Here is a 16,966-nt window from a genome sequence, read left to right as displayed (position 1 = left end):
GATTGCGGAGTGTGAATTAAATTGCAAAAATTCCACTTCATACCCATTAGTTTAGAAAACTAAATAGGGCTGACAGTGTCATGTGTAGCAAGAACATGGAGCACTGGGGGGCTTTTACTACTCCTGGTGAGTTGTAAAGTCCAGCAGTCACTTGGGAGAGCCATTTGATAATGACAATCCCTAGCAAGGTTGAAGAAGCCCAAATGCACCGACTACGACTCAGCAAAATCCCCCTCCAAATGTACACCCTAAAGAAACTCTTGGTGATACACACAAAGAGAAATGCAGGCTGTGTCCGCTGTAACGTTATTTGTAATAGCAGGAAACTGGAAAACAACCCAGATGTCTATCAGCAGGAGGACAGAAAAATAAATTGTGGACAGCCACACAACAGCATCCATCACAGTCAGGGGAAAGGAAAGACAAGAGCTGGTAACACGTAGCAACAGGACAAACGAAGGTCACAAACGGTACGAAGAGAACAGAGAGAAGTTGCAAAAGAACACGTCAAGTATGATTCCAGTTTCTAAAGTTTGAAAACATGCAAAACGGTATTTTCTGTGCGTGCGTGTATGTGTATAAGAAAAGTAAAAAGACACGCACGGGAAAGAGAAATACGAAATTGAAGACAGTGGTCACCTTTGGAGAGGGGGCAGGAAGAGAAAGTGAGTGGGGAAGGGACACCGTGTGCTTCAATAATACATATAATAGCTGATTTCTTAAATCTGGTGGTAACTGCATGGCTATTTATTGTATTATTCTTTTTTTTATTGTATTTTTTTATACCTTTAGTGATAGCTGAAATATTTCATACAAAAAAGAAAAGAATTTATAGGAGGCATAATACAAACAACAAAGTGGGGCGCCTGGGTGGCTCAGTTAGTAAGGGTCGGACTTTCGCTCAGGTCATGATCTCGTGGTTTGTGAGTTTGGGATTCTCTCTCCCTCTCTCTCTGCCCTTCCCTCCCCTCTCCCCCCTCTCTTTTTCTTGCCTGTGTGTGCACGCGTGCTCTCTTTCTCAAAATAAAACCAAAAACCCAAAAACCCCAAAACCCAAACCCAAACTCTCTACAAAAAACAAGTAACAACCAACATCATGCACATGACTGTGAAGGGAAGGCCAGGACCGGGGATGGAAATGGGAGTGTTGCGAGTGTTCACAGGACAAGGGAAGCAGCCAAGAGTCTCAGAAGTTGCTCACCTTGATACTCCCTTCACCACAAAGACCTTGTTGGAATGTTGCTTCTCCAGTTTGCTCATCACCTCGTAGAGACTGTGGTTCAGCTAGAGCCAGCAAGAGAGATGATTGCTAGCCAGAGGGAACCTGAGACTGGCTTATCCCTTCTCTTCTCCCTTTCAGACAGTTCCCCAGATAAAACCTCCCCACGCTTAACTATAAAACTCCTCCTCATCTCTTTTGCACTAGTGTCTAGGGTCCTGTCCTGCCACCCCTTCTTCCTTGACTTGTCTGTGTCCTAAGTTCTGTCTCTTCCATCAGACTGGCAGCTCCCTCCCTCAAGGCTGGGTCCTTGATGTCTGACGTTTGATTTGAGGTTCTAGCTTCTCTCAGGTAATCCAGGCAATAAAAACCCACTGTAATATTAACGAGGCAAACCATAATTTAGCTCAAGAAACTGCGGACAGGAACATGTGGATGTGTGCACGAGTTCAGTTAATGTTGTAATAGCAAGGAGTCTTGGAATCCCAGGACTAGAAAAGACCCCATGAGGTCATGTTGTGTGGCTGCCTGTCACTGCACAGGACGGGCCTTCTCCATTCATGCCCAACTACCTGAGAAACCGACCTGTGTTTAAACACCGCCCTCCTTGGGGCGCCTGGGTGGCTCAGTCGGTTGAGCGTCCGACTTCGGCTCAGGTCATGATCTCACGGTCTGTGGGTTCGAGCCCCACATCGGGCTCTGTGCTGACGGCTCAGAGCCTGGAGCCTGCTTCCGATCCTGTGTCTCCCTCTCTCTCTGCCCCTCCCCCACTCTCACTTTGTCTCACTCTGTCTCTCAAAAATAAATAAATGTAAAAAAAATAAAAAATAAATAAAAAAACCCACCGCCCTCCTTGCTCCCTAGCAACAGAAGATAAAGATTTCCACAGCCTGGGACTCCTGGCTGGCTCAGTCGGTAGAGCACGTGACTCTTGGTCTTGCGGTCGTGAGTTTGAGTTCTGCATGTGGCACAGTGTTTACTTAAAATAAAAAATAAAGGGGCGCCTGGGTGGCTCAGTCCGTTAAGGGGTTTGTGAGTTCGAGCCCCACATCGGGCTCTCTGCTGACAGCCCAGAGCCTGGAGCCTGCTTCCGATTCTATGTCTCCCCCTCTCTCTGCCCTTCCCCTGCTTGTGTGCGCGTGCTCTCTCTCTCTCTCTCTCAAAAACAAATAAACGTTAAAAAAAATAATAAATAAAATAAATAAAAATAAAAGATTTCACAGCTTGGTTCCCCAGGTCAGCTATTCCTTCCAAAGGCCTACCTCCTTTATTCATCTGAAGCTCAAGTTTGGCTGCCATTATTCAGTTGTTAATGGAGATGGGGAGGGGCCTCTGAGGTTGTGTACTGGTGCTTTAACCCAGTTCAACAATGTCAGTCAAGTGCTATTATCTCCTCATGAGAAAAAGGTAAAAACCCATGCTGCCAATATCAATATTTAATGAGCTTATGTAAGTTAGGGCTACTTTCACATTTCCTAGGAAGACCCACCTAGCTGTCCACATTCGCCAAGATGTTTCTCACCTTGCTCATCTCCCTGTAGAAGACATCCCTCAGGTTGGAGATGTTCTGGAAGATGGTCACGTAACAGCCAATACGACTATCAGGGGCCAAAAAACAAAAACAAGACCACATGCAGGTGAGCGGTGGTAAAGGAAGTCTTTGAGATACAAGGGAGGAGCTTAAGCCAACACCAGTGGACACAAAGAGTCCTCAGAGAAAAGCACCCTGCACCCTAGACTCAGGATGTGATCTGGATTTGTCAGGGTGAGGCCAGCAGCACACTGGGCTCTCAGAAGAGTGGGAAGGTCAGGGGAGACACTTATCGGCCCAGCTGATGCCAAAACACGAGACCTCTAGGTGCGTGAAGCTATCTTGATCCAGGCCCTTTAGGTACTAACGTAGATATGAAAGTACTCTAAAGACTTTTTATTTTTATTTTAATTTTTTTTAACGTTTATTTATTTTTGAGACAGAGACAGACAGAGCATGAACGGGGGAGGGTCAGAGAGAGGGAGACACAGAATCTGAAACAGGCTCTAGGCTCCGAGCTGTCAGCACAGAGCCTGATGCGGGGCTCGAACTCACGGACCGCGAGATCATGACCTGAGCCGAAGTTGGCCGCCTAACCGACTGAGCCACCCAGGCGCCCCTCTAAAGACTTTTTAAAGTGCTGTAAAAATATAAGGCCATGCCATTATAATTATTATCATAAATAATTATTCTTCTCATTGTGCAATACCTGGGCTTCGATGAAGCTGAAGGCACATTGGCAGAATTCTACTGTGAGTGAATGGGAGAAATTTACATTTAAAGAAACTGTATGAAATTGCAACGCTATTTAAATTAGGAGTCACATAACTGGTGTCTTAGAATACGTGTAGTGATTAAAAAGGCTCCACCAGGGGCGCCTGGGTGGCTCAGTCGGTTAAGCGGCCGACTTCGGCTCAGGTCATGATCTCGCGGTCCGTGAGTTCGAGCCCCACGTCGGGCTCTGTGCTGACAGCTCGGAGCCTGGAGCCTGCTTCACATTCTGTGTCTCCCTCTCTCTCTGCCCCTTCCCTGCTCATATTCTGTCTCTCTCTGTCTCAAAAATAAATAAACATTAAAAAAAAAAAGGCTCCATCATACAGAGACTGATATTAAGTGGCAATATAAAATACCGACTACAGCTGCCATTACAGCATATCTCGTACAATGAAAAGTCGGACACAAAGACAATTTCTACTCAGACGCCTCCTCCCAATGTGGGAGATTTACGTCTACAACATGTTTACCTCCTGTGAAGCAAAGACATCATTAATAGAAATAATCATCCCGTGGCTTAGCGTCTCCACGAGCCGGATGTTCGTGAGCCAAGCCAAGACAGTACACACCGAGGCACGGAACCATATACTCCTGGCTCGCGTGATGATGGCCATCTACTTGCCAAGATCGCTCCTGTCCAAGAAGCAGCTTGCCTTTAAACTGGAAAAGCTGGCAGGGCAGGCGTGGTTAGCTCCATACTGCCGGTGAAGTAAGCAGGGTCTGGGGCGATAAGGCAGCTTGCCTAATGTCACCCAGCAAGGCAGTGACAGGGCTGAGGCTACATATCCCACTCTTGCACCAGAGCTCAGGTGACACGTTTGGGTTGCCAGGTAACCCGGGCCTCCAGCGGCCCCGGGGGTCCAGGCCTTTTCTGAAGGTCAATCATTACCTGTGATACAGAGCGGGCAGTTCCTCCAGCAGTTCCTGGTTCAGGTCTTCAAACACACTCTGGGCTTTGTTGAACTCTTCCTCTGCCTAGGGGGTGAAACAGACAGGGCCGTTGCCCTCGGTCCCGGGTCTAAGGCTGGAGACGCTGTGCCTCCTTGATCCTCTGCGGCTTTTCAGGGACTTCCTGGGAACCGAGCCTCTCTTTCCCCAGACCCGTGCCCTCCCAAGCCATGAGTGTTTGACTATCCTGAGAGCATTGGTGTCAGGGAACACAGGATTTCCTTCAGGACACGCTGGATGCTGGATTTATCGTTTCTTAAACCCAGCCTGGCCCAGCAGGAGGGCAGGACGGTTTTATCAGGGTTTTTTTTGTTTGTTTTTTTTTTACCTTGGCAGTCTTGGCCTCATCTTTCTTCTTGGCATTCTGCAACGCCTCCAGGTGGTGTCGGGCACTGTCATAGTCCACAAGTTTCCGACCCCGCTTGGCAATTCTTTCCTAGCCCAGAGGTAGGAGAGAGGCCTCGAGAATCACTTTTCGGTGGCCAGGATGCAGGTGACAGAGTGTCAAACACAGAGGCACGATGACTGGCTCCTATTATTGCACTGCACTTTCTAACAGTTTTGTGCCCAAGGGATCTCCCTCGCTCTTTGGAAAGAATGGGAATTCTCAGGGAGGGGGGCAGAGTAAAGGGAAACCCTACAGAGCATGTGGAAGCCTGCACTAAACATCACTACTTCCTATAAACCCACTAGAATCTGGTTCAGCCTCCAGGAGACATGGCCTTGAGAATCTAACCAAATTCAAAGTCAGGGGTGCTGGGTCTTACTCCCAGTGCTGCCACTTATCAGCCCCGTGATGGAGGGCAAGGCACGTCTCTTTTGGAACATCAGCAGCCTCATCTGCCCCTACGGTGTTATTTGAAAGCTCAAACGCGGACTATATAGTGCTTTGCAAATCCTGAAGCATAATAAAAATGGTAACTTGTTATGTGCACTGAGAGACCGTCTACTCAGTCTCATCCAAACTACATATTCAATCATGGATTTTATTTTATTTTATTTTTAATTTTTTTTTTAACGTTTTTATTTCTCTTTGCGACAGAGAGAGACAGAGCGTGAACGGGGGAGGGTCAGAGAGAGGGAGACACAGAATCGGAAACAGGCTCCAGGCTCTGAGCCATCAGGCCAGAGCCCGATGCGGGGCTCGAACTCGCGGACCGCGAGATCGTGACCTGGCTGAAGTCGGCCGCTTAACCGACTGCGCCACCCAGGCGCCCCTCAATCATGGATTTTCAAAGGACTAGTGATGATCTGGCCCAGCTTCCTACTGAACACGTGGAGCTGCAATATCCCAAATAAGTAGTTTACCAATTTCTGCTGGAACAGAGAATGGACAATTCCCAACTTCACAGCAGATTTCATTTTTTGAAAGCTTGATGACAGACTGAAGTCAGGACCCCTCTAATTTCTCCCTATTAATCTAAAAGCAGTGCAGCGCCTGACAGAGTAGATGGTTAATAAATAGGAGTTGGGGCGCCTGGGTGGCTCAGTCGGTTGGGCGGCCGACTTCGGCTCAGGTCATGATCTCGCGGTCCGTGAGTTCGAGCCCCGCGTCAGGCTCTGTGCTGACAGCTCAGAGCCTGGAGCCTGTTTCCGATTCTGTGTCTCCCTCTCTCTGATCCTCCCCCGTTCATGCTCTGTCTCTATCTCAAAAATAAATAAACGTTAAAAAAAATTAATAAATAGGAGTTGAATGAATAAATGAACTCTAACTCTGCTTTCTGGAACAGCTTAGAAGAGGTTGCATCCCTCTTTTACCTAGCAGACTTCCAAGTATCGGATGTAGTTATCATGACTCCTCCAAGTTTCTTCTTGTCTACAATATAGAGATGGCCTGGGGTTTTTTTTCCACAAGTAAAAGGGATGCCCTGACCTAGATCTAATTCAAAAACAGCTCCAATCTTCTTCACCCAAATCTAATTCTAAACATGCCCTTCACACAGCTCTAACCTTCCACCTTAACCTCCCGTCTGACCCCAGACTTTTAATCCTCTTTCCTGAGCTTCATTCCCGACTGTGGGCTCAAACTCTACGTAGGACATTTACCCTGTATGTTCTCTAACTTCCAGGGGCCACCCGTGACCCATCCTGGACTCTGCAAACCGATTACCTTGATCTCGCTGAACTGGGCTACGTAGTTTTCCATGGTTCTCACTGCCTGGTCAGCTAATTTCTCTTCGTAGTCTTCCCAAAGGAGATCATTGTTCTGTGGGGGCAGAGGCAGAGGGCAGTGGTGAGGGCCCCACTTCTCAGCAACAACCGCCTACCAGGGGAAAGCCCAAATTCTGCCTGCCACAGACTTCCTTTTTTGGAGCGCTGTATTTAGAATATCACGTTGGGTTCCGGTGAAGAAGTCAGGTGAAGGAACAGCCCTTCCCGAAGGGGCTGCCCTATAAGACACCGGGCGTACATTCAGGGATTAAGAACAGGAAGAGATGGTCAGAGTTTTGGACTCCAGAGCTTGGAGGACAGGCAAATTTGGGAGCACAAAACTGCACGAAGTTAACTTTCAAAACCAACCACTTGGGTTTTATGGAACGGAAACTTCCGTAAGGTTTTTAGGAGGGGGAGAAGGGCAACAACGGAGGAATCCGTCGACTAGGGAAAACTTGTTTTGACCTCCATAGTTCTCGCTTTTTGCTACCGCCCGTGACCGAGGCTACATAAATGAACGATGCGGATTGGCTCCTTTGTTTATCCATTTGCCGGGATACAGAAGCAAAGATGAGGCTGAGATGAGGGCAGGAGTCAGTGCCAGAAGAGGTGTCTAGTCCAAACGCTCTTACCCCGACGATGGCCTTCAGCTCGTCGTGACCGTCCCACTCGTTGCTGTAGATCTCCTGCAGGGTTTCTGACACTCGTTTTGAGCTTTCATGCATCACTGAGAGGAGAGAAGTCACGTCTAGCATAAAGTTTCCCCCAAAGTAGGCTGGTATAATCATACGGGTGGACAGGCAAAATCAGTGGGTCTACTTCAGAAGGACGCAGACCAAGAAGGTTTGGGTTATCCGTGAGTTGCTCTTGCTCTGCCCACACGCCCCGGGACTCAGGGGCAGGCAAGTAAGTGATCAAACGCCTGAGAATGGTTGTCTTTCTTTCCGCGCTCAGACTTCTCAGGAGCTCGAATCCCCTGTGCTACGCCATACCCACCTTTGACGGCGCTAAGGAAGTTCTTCAGGTCCTTGTAGAGCTTCTGGCCTTCTGCCTGAAAGGGAGAAGTGCTTTCAGTGACTGAACAGATACGTTTGGAAAGACGCCTTAGAGGTCAAAGTTGAAAAGTAGGTTCAAAGCAGACGTCAATCCTGGAATCCGCAAATGTTATAAATGAGCCTCTGTTCTCTTTACCAAGAAGTTGTAGGTTATCTTTTTGGGGGCGATCTTTAAGTTGGGAGATTGTTCCCATGGCACTGGCAGATTTTCTTTCCTCTGTTTGTTCTCCCATCCAGTGAACAAAAGCCTATGCCCCGGGTTCCTCTGCTGGAAATATGTGTCCTCCGTGACCCTGTGGGTTATACCTTCCTCTCTGGGTTAAGTACATTGCTACCATCTTCTTAAGACAGTAGGTCTTCTCCCTCCTGTGCACCCTGACCATTCCTCTCCTCTCCTGATGTCCTTCTCTGCCTTGCCTCACTTTACCCTTCCCTTCCATCAGTCACATGTTTTACACTCTCCTTCAAACAGCCTCATCACTGATTCTCCTCCTGTTCCAACATCAATAGCTTCATCCATAGCTCTATCCATCTACCCAATTCTTTCTTTGTTCCCGTGTTTGAACTCTCATTTTTTAAAAATATTTAATCTTGAGAGAGAGACAGAGATAGAGACAGAGAAAAAGTGTGTGAGTGAGTGGGGTAGGGGTAGAGACAGAAAGAGGGACAGAGGATCCAAAGGGATCCAAAGTAGGCTCCGTACCCACAGCAGAGAGCCTGATGTGGGGCTGGAACTCATGAGCCATGGGATCATGACCTAAGCCGAAGTTGGATGCTTAACTGACTGAGCCACCCAGGTGCCCCTGAATTCTCATTTTTTAAGGCTAGGACTCCCAAGCACAGATTAGATCTCCTCCCTAAAAAAAAAAAAAAAAGGGGGGGGGTGCCTGGGTGGCTCAGTCAGTTAAGCGGCCGACTTCGGCTCAGGTCATGATCTCGCAGTCCGTGAGTTCGAGCCCCGCGTCGGGCTCTGTGCTGACACCTCAGAACCTGGAGCCTGTTTCAGATTCTGTGTCTCCCTCTCTCTGCCCCTCCCCTGCTCATGCTCTGTCTCTCTCTGTCTCAAAAATAAATAAACGTTAAAAAAAATTTAAAAAAAAAAGGGGGGGGAAGAGAGGAAGGTATCATTTAAGTTTGGAAGTTTTTCTCTCAACCCCACAGGTGACCCACTTCTGTTTTAACTCTGACAAATGTTCACTGAGCCTCTGCTTCTTGAATCCAGCAACCAGAAACTCGTGACTTCTTGCTGAGACTGTGCTTCAATTTAAAATAGCCCTAGGGGCACTTGGGTGGCTCAGTCTGTTAAGCGTCTGACCCTCAATCTCAACTCTGATCGTGATCTCTCGGTTCGTGAGCTCGAGCCCCGTGTCGAGCTCTACACTGTCGGTGTGGAACCTGCTTGGGAATCTGTCTCTGCCCTTCCCCCTGCACTGTCTGTCTGTCTGTCTGTCTGTCTCTCTCTCAAAATAAATAAATAAATTTCAAAAAAAAAGGTTCTATTAGAACTTGTGCCCATTGGTCTTAGGCTGGCCTTCTGTACTCAGAGTAGATCTGCTTTCTCTTGCACATATGTTTGAAGACATCTGTCACATACCCCGCACCAAGTCTTCTCTTTCAAAGGCTTCCTCTGTTGTTCCTCATGGTGTTATTTAAAGCTCCTTCCAACTCTGGTCTCTTGCCTCTGTGTGAACTCCAGTTTCTGGGAGTTGAGGCTAGACCATTGACCTCTTGGAGCCTGACTTCAGGAACGTGGGCTTGGACTGAAAGGTGCAGTCCACTTGAGGGGGTTTCCTGGGGCCAGACCTGTGGGTCAGGACAGTGACCTTCACGCCAGCTCAGGTGAAGGGGTATTTAAGTTGCGATGCATTATTATGAAGTATACCCATAAGCTACTTGCTCATTTATTTTATTTGTTTGTGGTCATCACTAGATAGGCTATTGAGCATACCAAAAGTATAAAGAAATGTATGGGAGGAAAAACTGAAAATTCAGAAAAGTCTAACAACTTAAACTTTTTTTTTTTTAATCTGTGGAAATCTTTGCAGGAAGGATGATTACTGTGAACACAGCAGAAAATCTAGGTCAACTCAGGGTCAAAGTAAACTGGACTAATTATTTCATCCATCTTTTTGCCTCCAGCGCTTACTTCTAAGCCAGTCCAAACTTAAAAAAAATTTTTTTTAGCATTTATTCATTTTTTGAGGGACAGAGAGAGAGCATAAGCGGGGGAGGGGCAGAGAGAGGGGGAGACACAGAATCCGAAAGATGCGGGGCTTGAACTCATGAAACGTGAGATCATGACCGGAGCCAAAGTCGGACGCTTAACTGACTGAGCCACCCAGGCGCCCCAGCCAGTCCAAACCCTTCACCATACTTCAGGTTGAAAGTCCTGGGAGCTGGGATGCCTTTAAGCATCTGACTTCAGCTCAGGTCATGATCTTGCAGTTTGTGAGTTTCAGCCCCACATCGGGCTCTCTGCTGTCAGCACCGAGACCACTTTGGATCCTATGTCCCCCTCTCTCTCTGCCCCTTCCCTGCTTGTACTCTCTCTCTCTTAAAAGTAAATAAACATTAAAGAAAAGAAAAAAGAAAAGAAGAGAAGAGAAGAGAAGAGAAGAGAAGAGAAGAGAAAAGAAAAGAAAAGAAAAGAAAAGAAAAGAAAAGAAAAGAAAAGAAAAGAAAAGAAAAGAAAAGTCAAGTCCTTGGAGCTGAATGCCAGGGCTCTAGGGACATGAACACGCAGTCTCAAGGGCGTCTAAGACACTGTCAGGGAAGTGGGAAAAGAACCTGCATTGTGCGGTATTTCACAGCAAGTGAGGATCAGGAGAACATCAGAGAAATGACCGGCGGGCGGGGGGCGGGGGGGAGGTGGGTTCAGATGTTATAGAGAGGTTAGAGTGCAGGAACAACTGGTCACAGTAACTGGACTTGGTAACTGGAGGTCACTGGTAATCTTGAGAAAGTGCTTTCAATAGCATGATGGAGACGGTCAGTCAGCCACCAAAATTCAGAAACACTCAGCATTCATCAGGAAGGATGTTTCACTTCCTTCTTGCTTTTTCATTCATGGGAAAAAAGTTGACACAGCCTAAGATGTTAAACGTGCATAAAAGCTTTTAAAGATGGAAATGGTAGGTGGGTGTAAGTTTGAGAGTTTTTAAAATGTGACAGCCAAGGTTTGAAAGAGTTTTGAGGATTATAAAAATTAACAAGGATTTCAAGTTCCTTTTTTTTTTAATTTTTTTTTCTTAATGTTTTTTATTTATTTTTGAGACAGAGACAGAGCATGAGCAGGGAAGGGGCAGAGAGAGAGGGAGACACAGAATCGGAAGCAGGCTCCAGGCTCTGAGCCATCAGCACAGAGCCCGATGTGGGGCTCGAACTCACAGACCGTGAGATCATGACCTGAGCTGAAGTTGGATGCTCAACCGACTGAGCCACCCAGGTGCCCCTCAAGTTCCTTTTTGAAAGAAAACAAAATGAACTCAACTTTTTACTTCACCATGAAGATTTGGTCTCTAAAGTACATATTGCAGTAACAAAACCTGTTAAACCATCTTGCATAATTTCTTTTTTTTTAAATTTTTTTAAATGTTTATTCATTTTTGAAAGACAGAGACAGAGCACAAGCAGGGATGGGGCAGAGAGAGAGGGGGGACACAAAATCCAAAGCAGGCTGCAGGCTCTGAGCTGTCAGCACAGAGGCCGACGCGGGGCTCGAACCCACGAACCGCGAGATCATGACCTGAGCCGAAGTTGGATGCTCAATGGACTGAGCCACCCAGGCGCCCCCATCTTGCATAATTTCTACAAATGAAATTCAAATTGTTTTTATCCCATTAGACATTATATGGCCCGACAAATCCGACCAGTAATCAAGGCTACCGTGCATGACCATGCACTTGTATGTATGCTGTTCAAAACCAGGGGGTTCTACTGATACCAGAGTCCATAAAATGTGAATGCCTTCTGCCTTCCGTGGCACCTCACAAAAGCCTAACTCCCCTTCTGTGTTTTAGGATCAAGCTTCCAGGTCAAAGTTCTTCCTTTAGGCTCTTGCTCTTTCCTTTGAGGAGATGAAGTGTGTGTGTGTGTGTGTGTGTGTGTGTGTGTGTATGGGGGGGGGAGCGGTAATGGAAAGTGGGGTAGCGGGACGCCTGTGGGTGTCATTTTATTTCACTGACCTGTCTGCCCTCCTACCCTGAAATGTCTCCAGGCTGAAGAATCCTAGCCTTCTTCTTCAGGTGTGACTTTTACAGTCTTAGCTTCCTCCCTGTCTGTGAGTCAAAGACTTGCAAGTTATTCCACTTTTCCGGTTCCAGTTTCCTCATCTATAAATGTCGGGTCAGACCATTTCTAGCCCTAAATCTTATCATTTTAGCACTTCCGCTCTCTGAATACCTGGCCAAATTCTTGGCATCACCATAAAGAGTCTGACTTGGTCCTTCCAACCCCTATATAAACAGCCCCAGCCCTCAGGTAACGGACCATTCGCTGTGGAAGCTTGTCCTAAACCCTCAGGTAGACAGAGCTGTGTCCTAAGAGACTGCGGTACTGAGGATGGAGAAGAAAGTCCCTGTCCTGGGGCTCTCCACTTGCTGGAGAGAAATGGACTCAGAGAAACCCAAACGCTCAGCACAATAGTAAGTAGCCTGAAGGTCCAGGAGCAAGCTCTAGAAATGCTCCATCTAATGGAGGCCCAGAGGGGAGACGATTGTTGGGTTTGATTTTAAAGGCAATGAATTGGAAGCAGCTGTCACTACCAGAAATAAGAGATTAAAATGCTGCTTGGGGAAAATAATTCTTCCTCTATAATATGTTTTGAAGGGCGGGGGGGGGGTGGAAGGAAATGGGCAAGTAAACAAAGCCTTCAAAGAAAACTTACCTATGGAAATTTGATTAGGAACCTGGGCCAGTGGCCAGGCCCTTGAAATCAGGCTGGGAAGTTTGGGAGTGATATTTATTTATTTATAAAAAAATTTGTTACGACATTTATTCACTTTTGAGAGACAGGGAGAGACAGAGTGCAAGCGGGAGAGGGGCAGAGAGAGAGGGAGACACAGAATCCGAAGCAGGCTCCAGGCTCCGAGCTGTCAGCACAGAGCCCGATGTGGGGCTGGAACTCACGAACCGTGAGATCATGACCTGACCCGAAGTCAGATGCTCAATGGACTGAGCCACCCAGGCGCCCCTGGGAATATTTATTTATTGATAAAAAATATACCTACAAGCTGATTGCGGTAAGGGACTGGGTACATGACCAACTGGTCCAACTTCTGGAATACTTCACTTTCAATCTCCTTGACCTTGTCTTTCCCCCCTCTGTTCGTCTGAGTTATCCAAGGTCCCGTCTCAGAGCTGACTGTGTTGTTACTGTCTTTTTCCTTAAACGGTGAATGCCTGAGGGCAGGCGTATTGTCTTCTTTGTGTTGAAATACCAGCATCTAGCCTGGCATACAGCAGGCTCACTTGTTAAGTGAACTTTTCAGGCAGGCTCAAATACCAGTCACTACGGGTAAGTCATTCTCTCAGGAGAAAAGCTTCCCTTATTCCTAATCTACCTCCATTTCCTTTCTCAAACAGACCTCCACCCCCCCTTCAAGTGACGTTCAGCTGGTGGGCTCACCCAGGAGATTCTGAGGGGACTGTCTCATCTGATCCTCTTATTCTTCTAGATGGCCCTTCCTTCATCGCTGACCCTTCCTTCCCACACACCTGCCATTGGTAGATCCAGGCTTTAAGGCCGAGAGGAGGAGAAAGGACTGAGCTACAGAAACCTTTCAACGTGGGTGTTGACTTACTGACTCCTGTTCTTTTCATACTGGGGTTAAAAGCTGAAGGGTAACCTTGATTGAGCAGAGGCCCAGGGAGGCCTCCTCGTGCGGTCCAGGGGGAAAAGCACAGGGTTCACGTTTGAATCCTCGCTCTGTAGCCCTTGTGCTTTACCTTGATTGAATCACCTCCCTCTCAGATCCTATTCCCCGCCCTCCGCCCCCCTCCCCCCCAATTCAGACTAAAGTCAGTGGTTGCCAAATGCTGTTCTCAGACTGGCTACCACCTCATAATTACTAGAAGCTTAATATACAACATAGACTCTCCAGTTAATGATCAACTATGGCTGTTAGTGTCACATAAAAAAAAGATAAGAACATGTTATGTGCCTCCAGATGAGAGAATATCCCACCTAGAAAAATATCAAGTATTCCTGCCACCCAAACAAACAAAATCTGAATCTCATCAAACCTCTAAATCTATTCATTTATGGAAAATTCAAGAGACAGAGGATCATGTTAAACAGTACCACGGGGATTCAGTCAGCCTGCAGGAAACTTCAGGAAAACAACCCGGGATCAGCAAGTAAACCGCAAAAAGGGAGGGATTAGAAACCTGAGGATGAAGAGATTTAACTTTAAGGGACTTAAACATGTCCACAAGGTGCTGATTTAAACAAATCAGGGGAGGGGCGCCTGGGTGGTTCGGTCGGTTAAGCGTCCGACTTCAGCTCAGGTCATGATCTCGCAGTCCGTGAGTTCGAGCCCCGTGTCGGGCTCTGTGCTGACCGCTCAGAGCCTGGAGCCTGTTTCCGATTCTGTGTCTCCCTCTCTCTCTGCCCCTCCCCTGTTTATGCTCTGTCTCTCTCTGTCTCAAAAATAAATAAACGTTAAAAAAAATTTTTTTAAACAAATCAGGGGATTAAAAAAATAGGGGAGTGAACATTGGACATTTTGAATTATGAAATTATTGCTATTTTTTTTAACGTTTATTTATTCTTGAGACAGAGAGAGACAGAGCATGAACGGGGGAGGGTCAGAGAGAGAGGGAGACACAGAATCTGAAACAGGCTCCAGGCTCTGTGCAGTCAGCACAGAGCCCATGCGGGGCTCGAACTCACATACCGCGAGATCGTGACCTGAGCCGAAGTCAGACGCTTAACCGACTGAGCCACCCAGGCGCCCCCGAAATTATTGCTATTTTTTAAAGGTATCACTTAATCTTATGTTTTAGTGGGGTGATTAACCTGAAATATCTGAAAAGATATTTGTATTACGTTGTTAACTGAAAAGGGCAAGTTATGAAACCATTACAAACAGAATAATCTCACTATTGTGAACCTTATATTTATTTATTCTGGATTTACTTGGCTACCATACACATACATAGCACAGTGACCATAAGGATATGAAACAACAGTGGTTGTAGCATGGGAGGGTGCAAAATCATGATTTTTTAATTCATATTTTTCTTGTCCTTTCTGGTTTGTTGTAATGAGTAAACGTCTTATAGAAAAATATTTTTAGGCGTGATAATGGCTTAGTGGTTATATTTTAAAAGAGTCCTTATCTTGGGGGCAACTCAGTGGCTTAGTCAGTTAAGCCTCTGACTCTTGATTTCAGCTTAGATCATGATCTCACTGTTCGTGGGTTTGAGCCCCATGTCGGGCTCTGTGTTAGCAGCATGGAGCCTGCTTGGGATTCTCTGTCTCCTCTCTCCTCCCCTTCCCAGCTCTCTCTCTTTCTAAATAAATAAATAAACTTAAAAAAAATTAAAAAAACTGGGGTGCCTGGGTGGTTCAGTTGGCTAAGCATCCAACTCTTGGTTTTGGCTCAGGTCATGATCTCACAGTTTTGTGAGATTGAGCCCCACATCAGGCTCTGCGCTGACAGTGAGAAGCTTGCTTGGGATTCTCTCTCTCTCCCTCCCTCTGCCCCTGCCTCTGCCCCTCCCCCTCCCCCACTCACGCTGTCTGTCTCTCTCAAAAAAATAAATGAACTTAAAAAAAATTAAATTAAAATTAAAAAATAGAGTCCTTATCTTTAGAGATTAATAATGAAATATTTATGGATAAAAATGATATGATATGCAGAATGTCCTTCATAGTAATCAAGGATGGGGGAAAGTGGGTGGAGACATAAATGAGTTGATTAATTATTAAAGCTGGGTGATGGGTACATGTGGATTAATCATACAGGTTTTCCTATCTTTGTGTATATTTGAAATCTTCCATTAAAACAAGTTTAAAACTATGGATTCCCAAGCCCTACTACAGGTGACCTTGCATTTAAAAATATTTCCCAAATGATCCTGATATACAATCAACTGCTGAATTAGATTATAGCTAGGGGCGCCCGAGTGGCTCAGTTGGTTAAGTGTCTAACTTTGGTTCAGGTCATGATCTCATGGTTCACGAGTTTGAGCCCCCCATCAGGCTCTCAGCCCTTGGGGCAGAGCCCGCTGCAGATCCTCTGTCCCCTTCTCTCTCTGCCTCTACCCCGCTCATGCTCTCTCTCTCAAAAATGAACAGAAGACAAAAGATTTCTCTAGGATATAGCTAGTGTCCCTTTAATAGCATCATAAAGAATTACTTTCCATATAATTCGATGCACTGATATTGTGCAAGAATGAATTTGGCTGGTCTTTGTCCCCAGTCCTGGGTAGTTAACTTCTAAATCCTTGGGAATTCCTGAGTGATAGGAGTGTGTTCATTTTTCATGGTGGGCCTCTTCAATCACGTGTGACTTTATAATAAACAAATGGCTCAGGATGGTGGCTGGTCAGGCTGGAAAGATGAACCATGTGATTAGAGGGCTGGGGCTTTGAGACAGGTGATATCAGCCTGACCTCCAGCAGAAGGGAGGGAAAAGGGAGCTACGGATTAAATTCAATCATGTGGCCCATGATTCACCATGTAATGAAATCACAACAAAAAACTCTAGACACCTGATGCTTGGGTGAGCTTCCTTGCTGGGTAATCCTATATCAACGTGCTGGGAAGGTGACACATCTTGAGAACACAGAAGCTTCTCGTTTGGAATTCTCCTGGACCTCACCTCATGTCCCTCTTCACTTGGCTGGTCCTGATTGGTGTCATTTATAATAAAAGTGTAATTGTAAATAGAGCGCTGTCCTGAGTTCTGTGGGTTGTTCTTGTGGATTACAGGAACTGAGTGGCTAGTAGGACCCGCCCCAAAATTTGTAGCACTGGTCAGCAGTGTGGGTGTCCTGGGAGCTCTGGAGCCTGCAGCTGGTGTCCGAAGTGAAGCAGTCTTGTTGGGGACAGTGCCCTTAACCTGTGAAATGTGGCCGAACTCTGAGCAGTTAAGTGTTAGGACCACATTACAACCGGGTATTCACGTGAGTCAATAACCCCCTTCTATTACAAAGAGGGGACTGCAATCTCCAGGGCTCATGTAAGAATTAAGTGTAAAGCACCATGCACAATGCCTCGCACGTGGAGATGGAAAGTGAAATATCTTGGGGCACCTGGGTGGCGGGGGGGGGGGGGGG

General features: G+C 46.6%; 1 protein-coding gene across 5 annotated transcripts in view; it reads right to left on the bottom strand.

Moving 5' to 3' along the window:
- The window catches only part of BIN2 (bridging integrator 2), a 34,198-nt gene that overhangs the window by 7,927 nt on the left and 9,305 nt on the right, over positions 1–16,966 (bottom strand). For 4 of the 5 annotated variants that reach the window (XM_040488097.1, XM_040488096.1, XM_040488098.1 and 1 more), the window contains exons 3-9: positions 7,623–7,677; positions 7,259–7,353; positions 6,583–6,678; positions 4,801–4,908; positions 4,414–4,499; positions 2,742–2,817; positions 1,202–1,284 (exon numbers count right to left, since the gene is read on the bottom strand). In XM_040488097.1, the coding sequence (XP_040344031.1) occupies positions 1,202–1,284; positions 2,742–2,817; positions 4,414–4,499; positions 4,801–4,908; positions 6,583–6,678; positions 7,259–7,353; positions 7,623–7,677 (599 nt within the window). The remainder of the gene's footprint in view (positions 1–1,201; positions 1,285–2,741; positions 2,818–4,413; positions 4,500–4,800; positions 4,909–6,582; positions 6,679–7,258; positions 7,354–7,622; positions 7,678–16,966) is intronic. The other variant, XM_040488100.1, reaches the window with a different exon arrangement.

Source organism: Herpailurus yagouaroundi, unplaced genomic scaffold, assembly GCF_014898765.1.
Source record: "Herpailurus yagouaroundi ecotype Mexico unplaced genomic scaffold, PumYag 166, whole genome shotgun sequence".
Taxonomy (NCBI): Eukaryota; Metazoa; Chordata; class Mammalia; order Carnivora; family Felidae; genus Herpailurus; species Herpailurus yagouaroundi.
The sequence above is the reverse complement of the archived record's forward strand: the minus strand, read 5'-3'. Positions and strand labels throughout refer to the sequence as shown.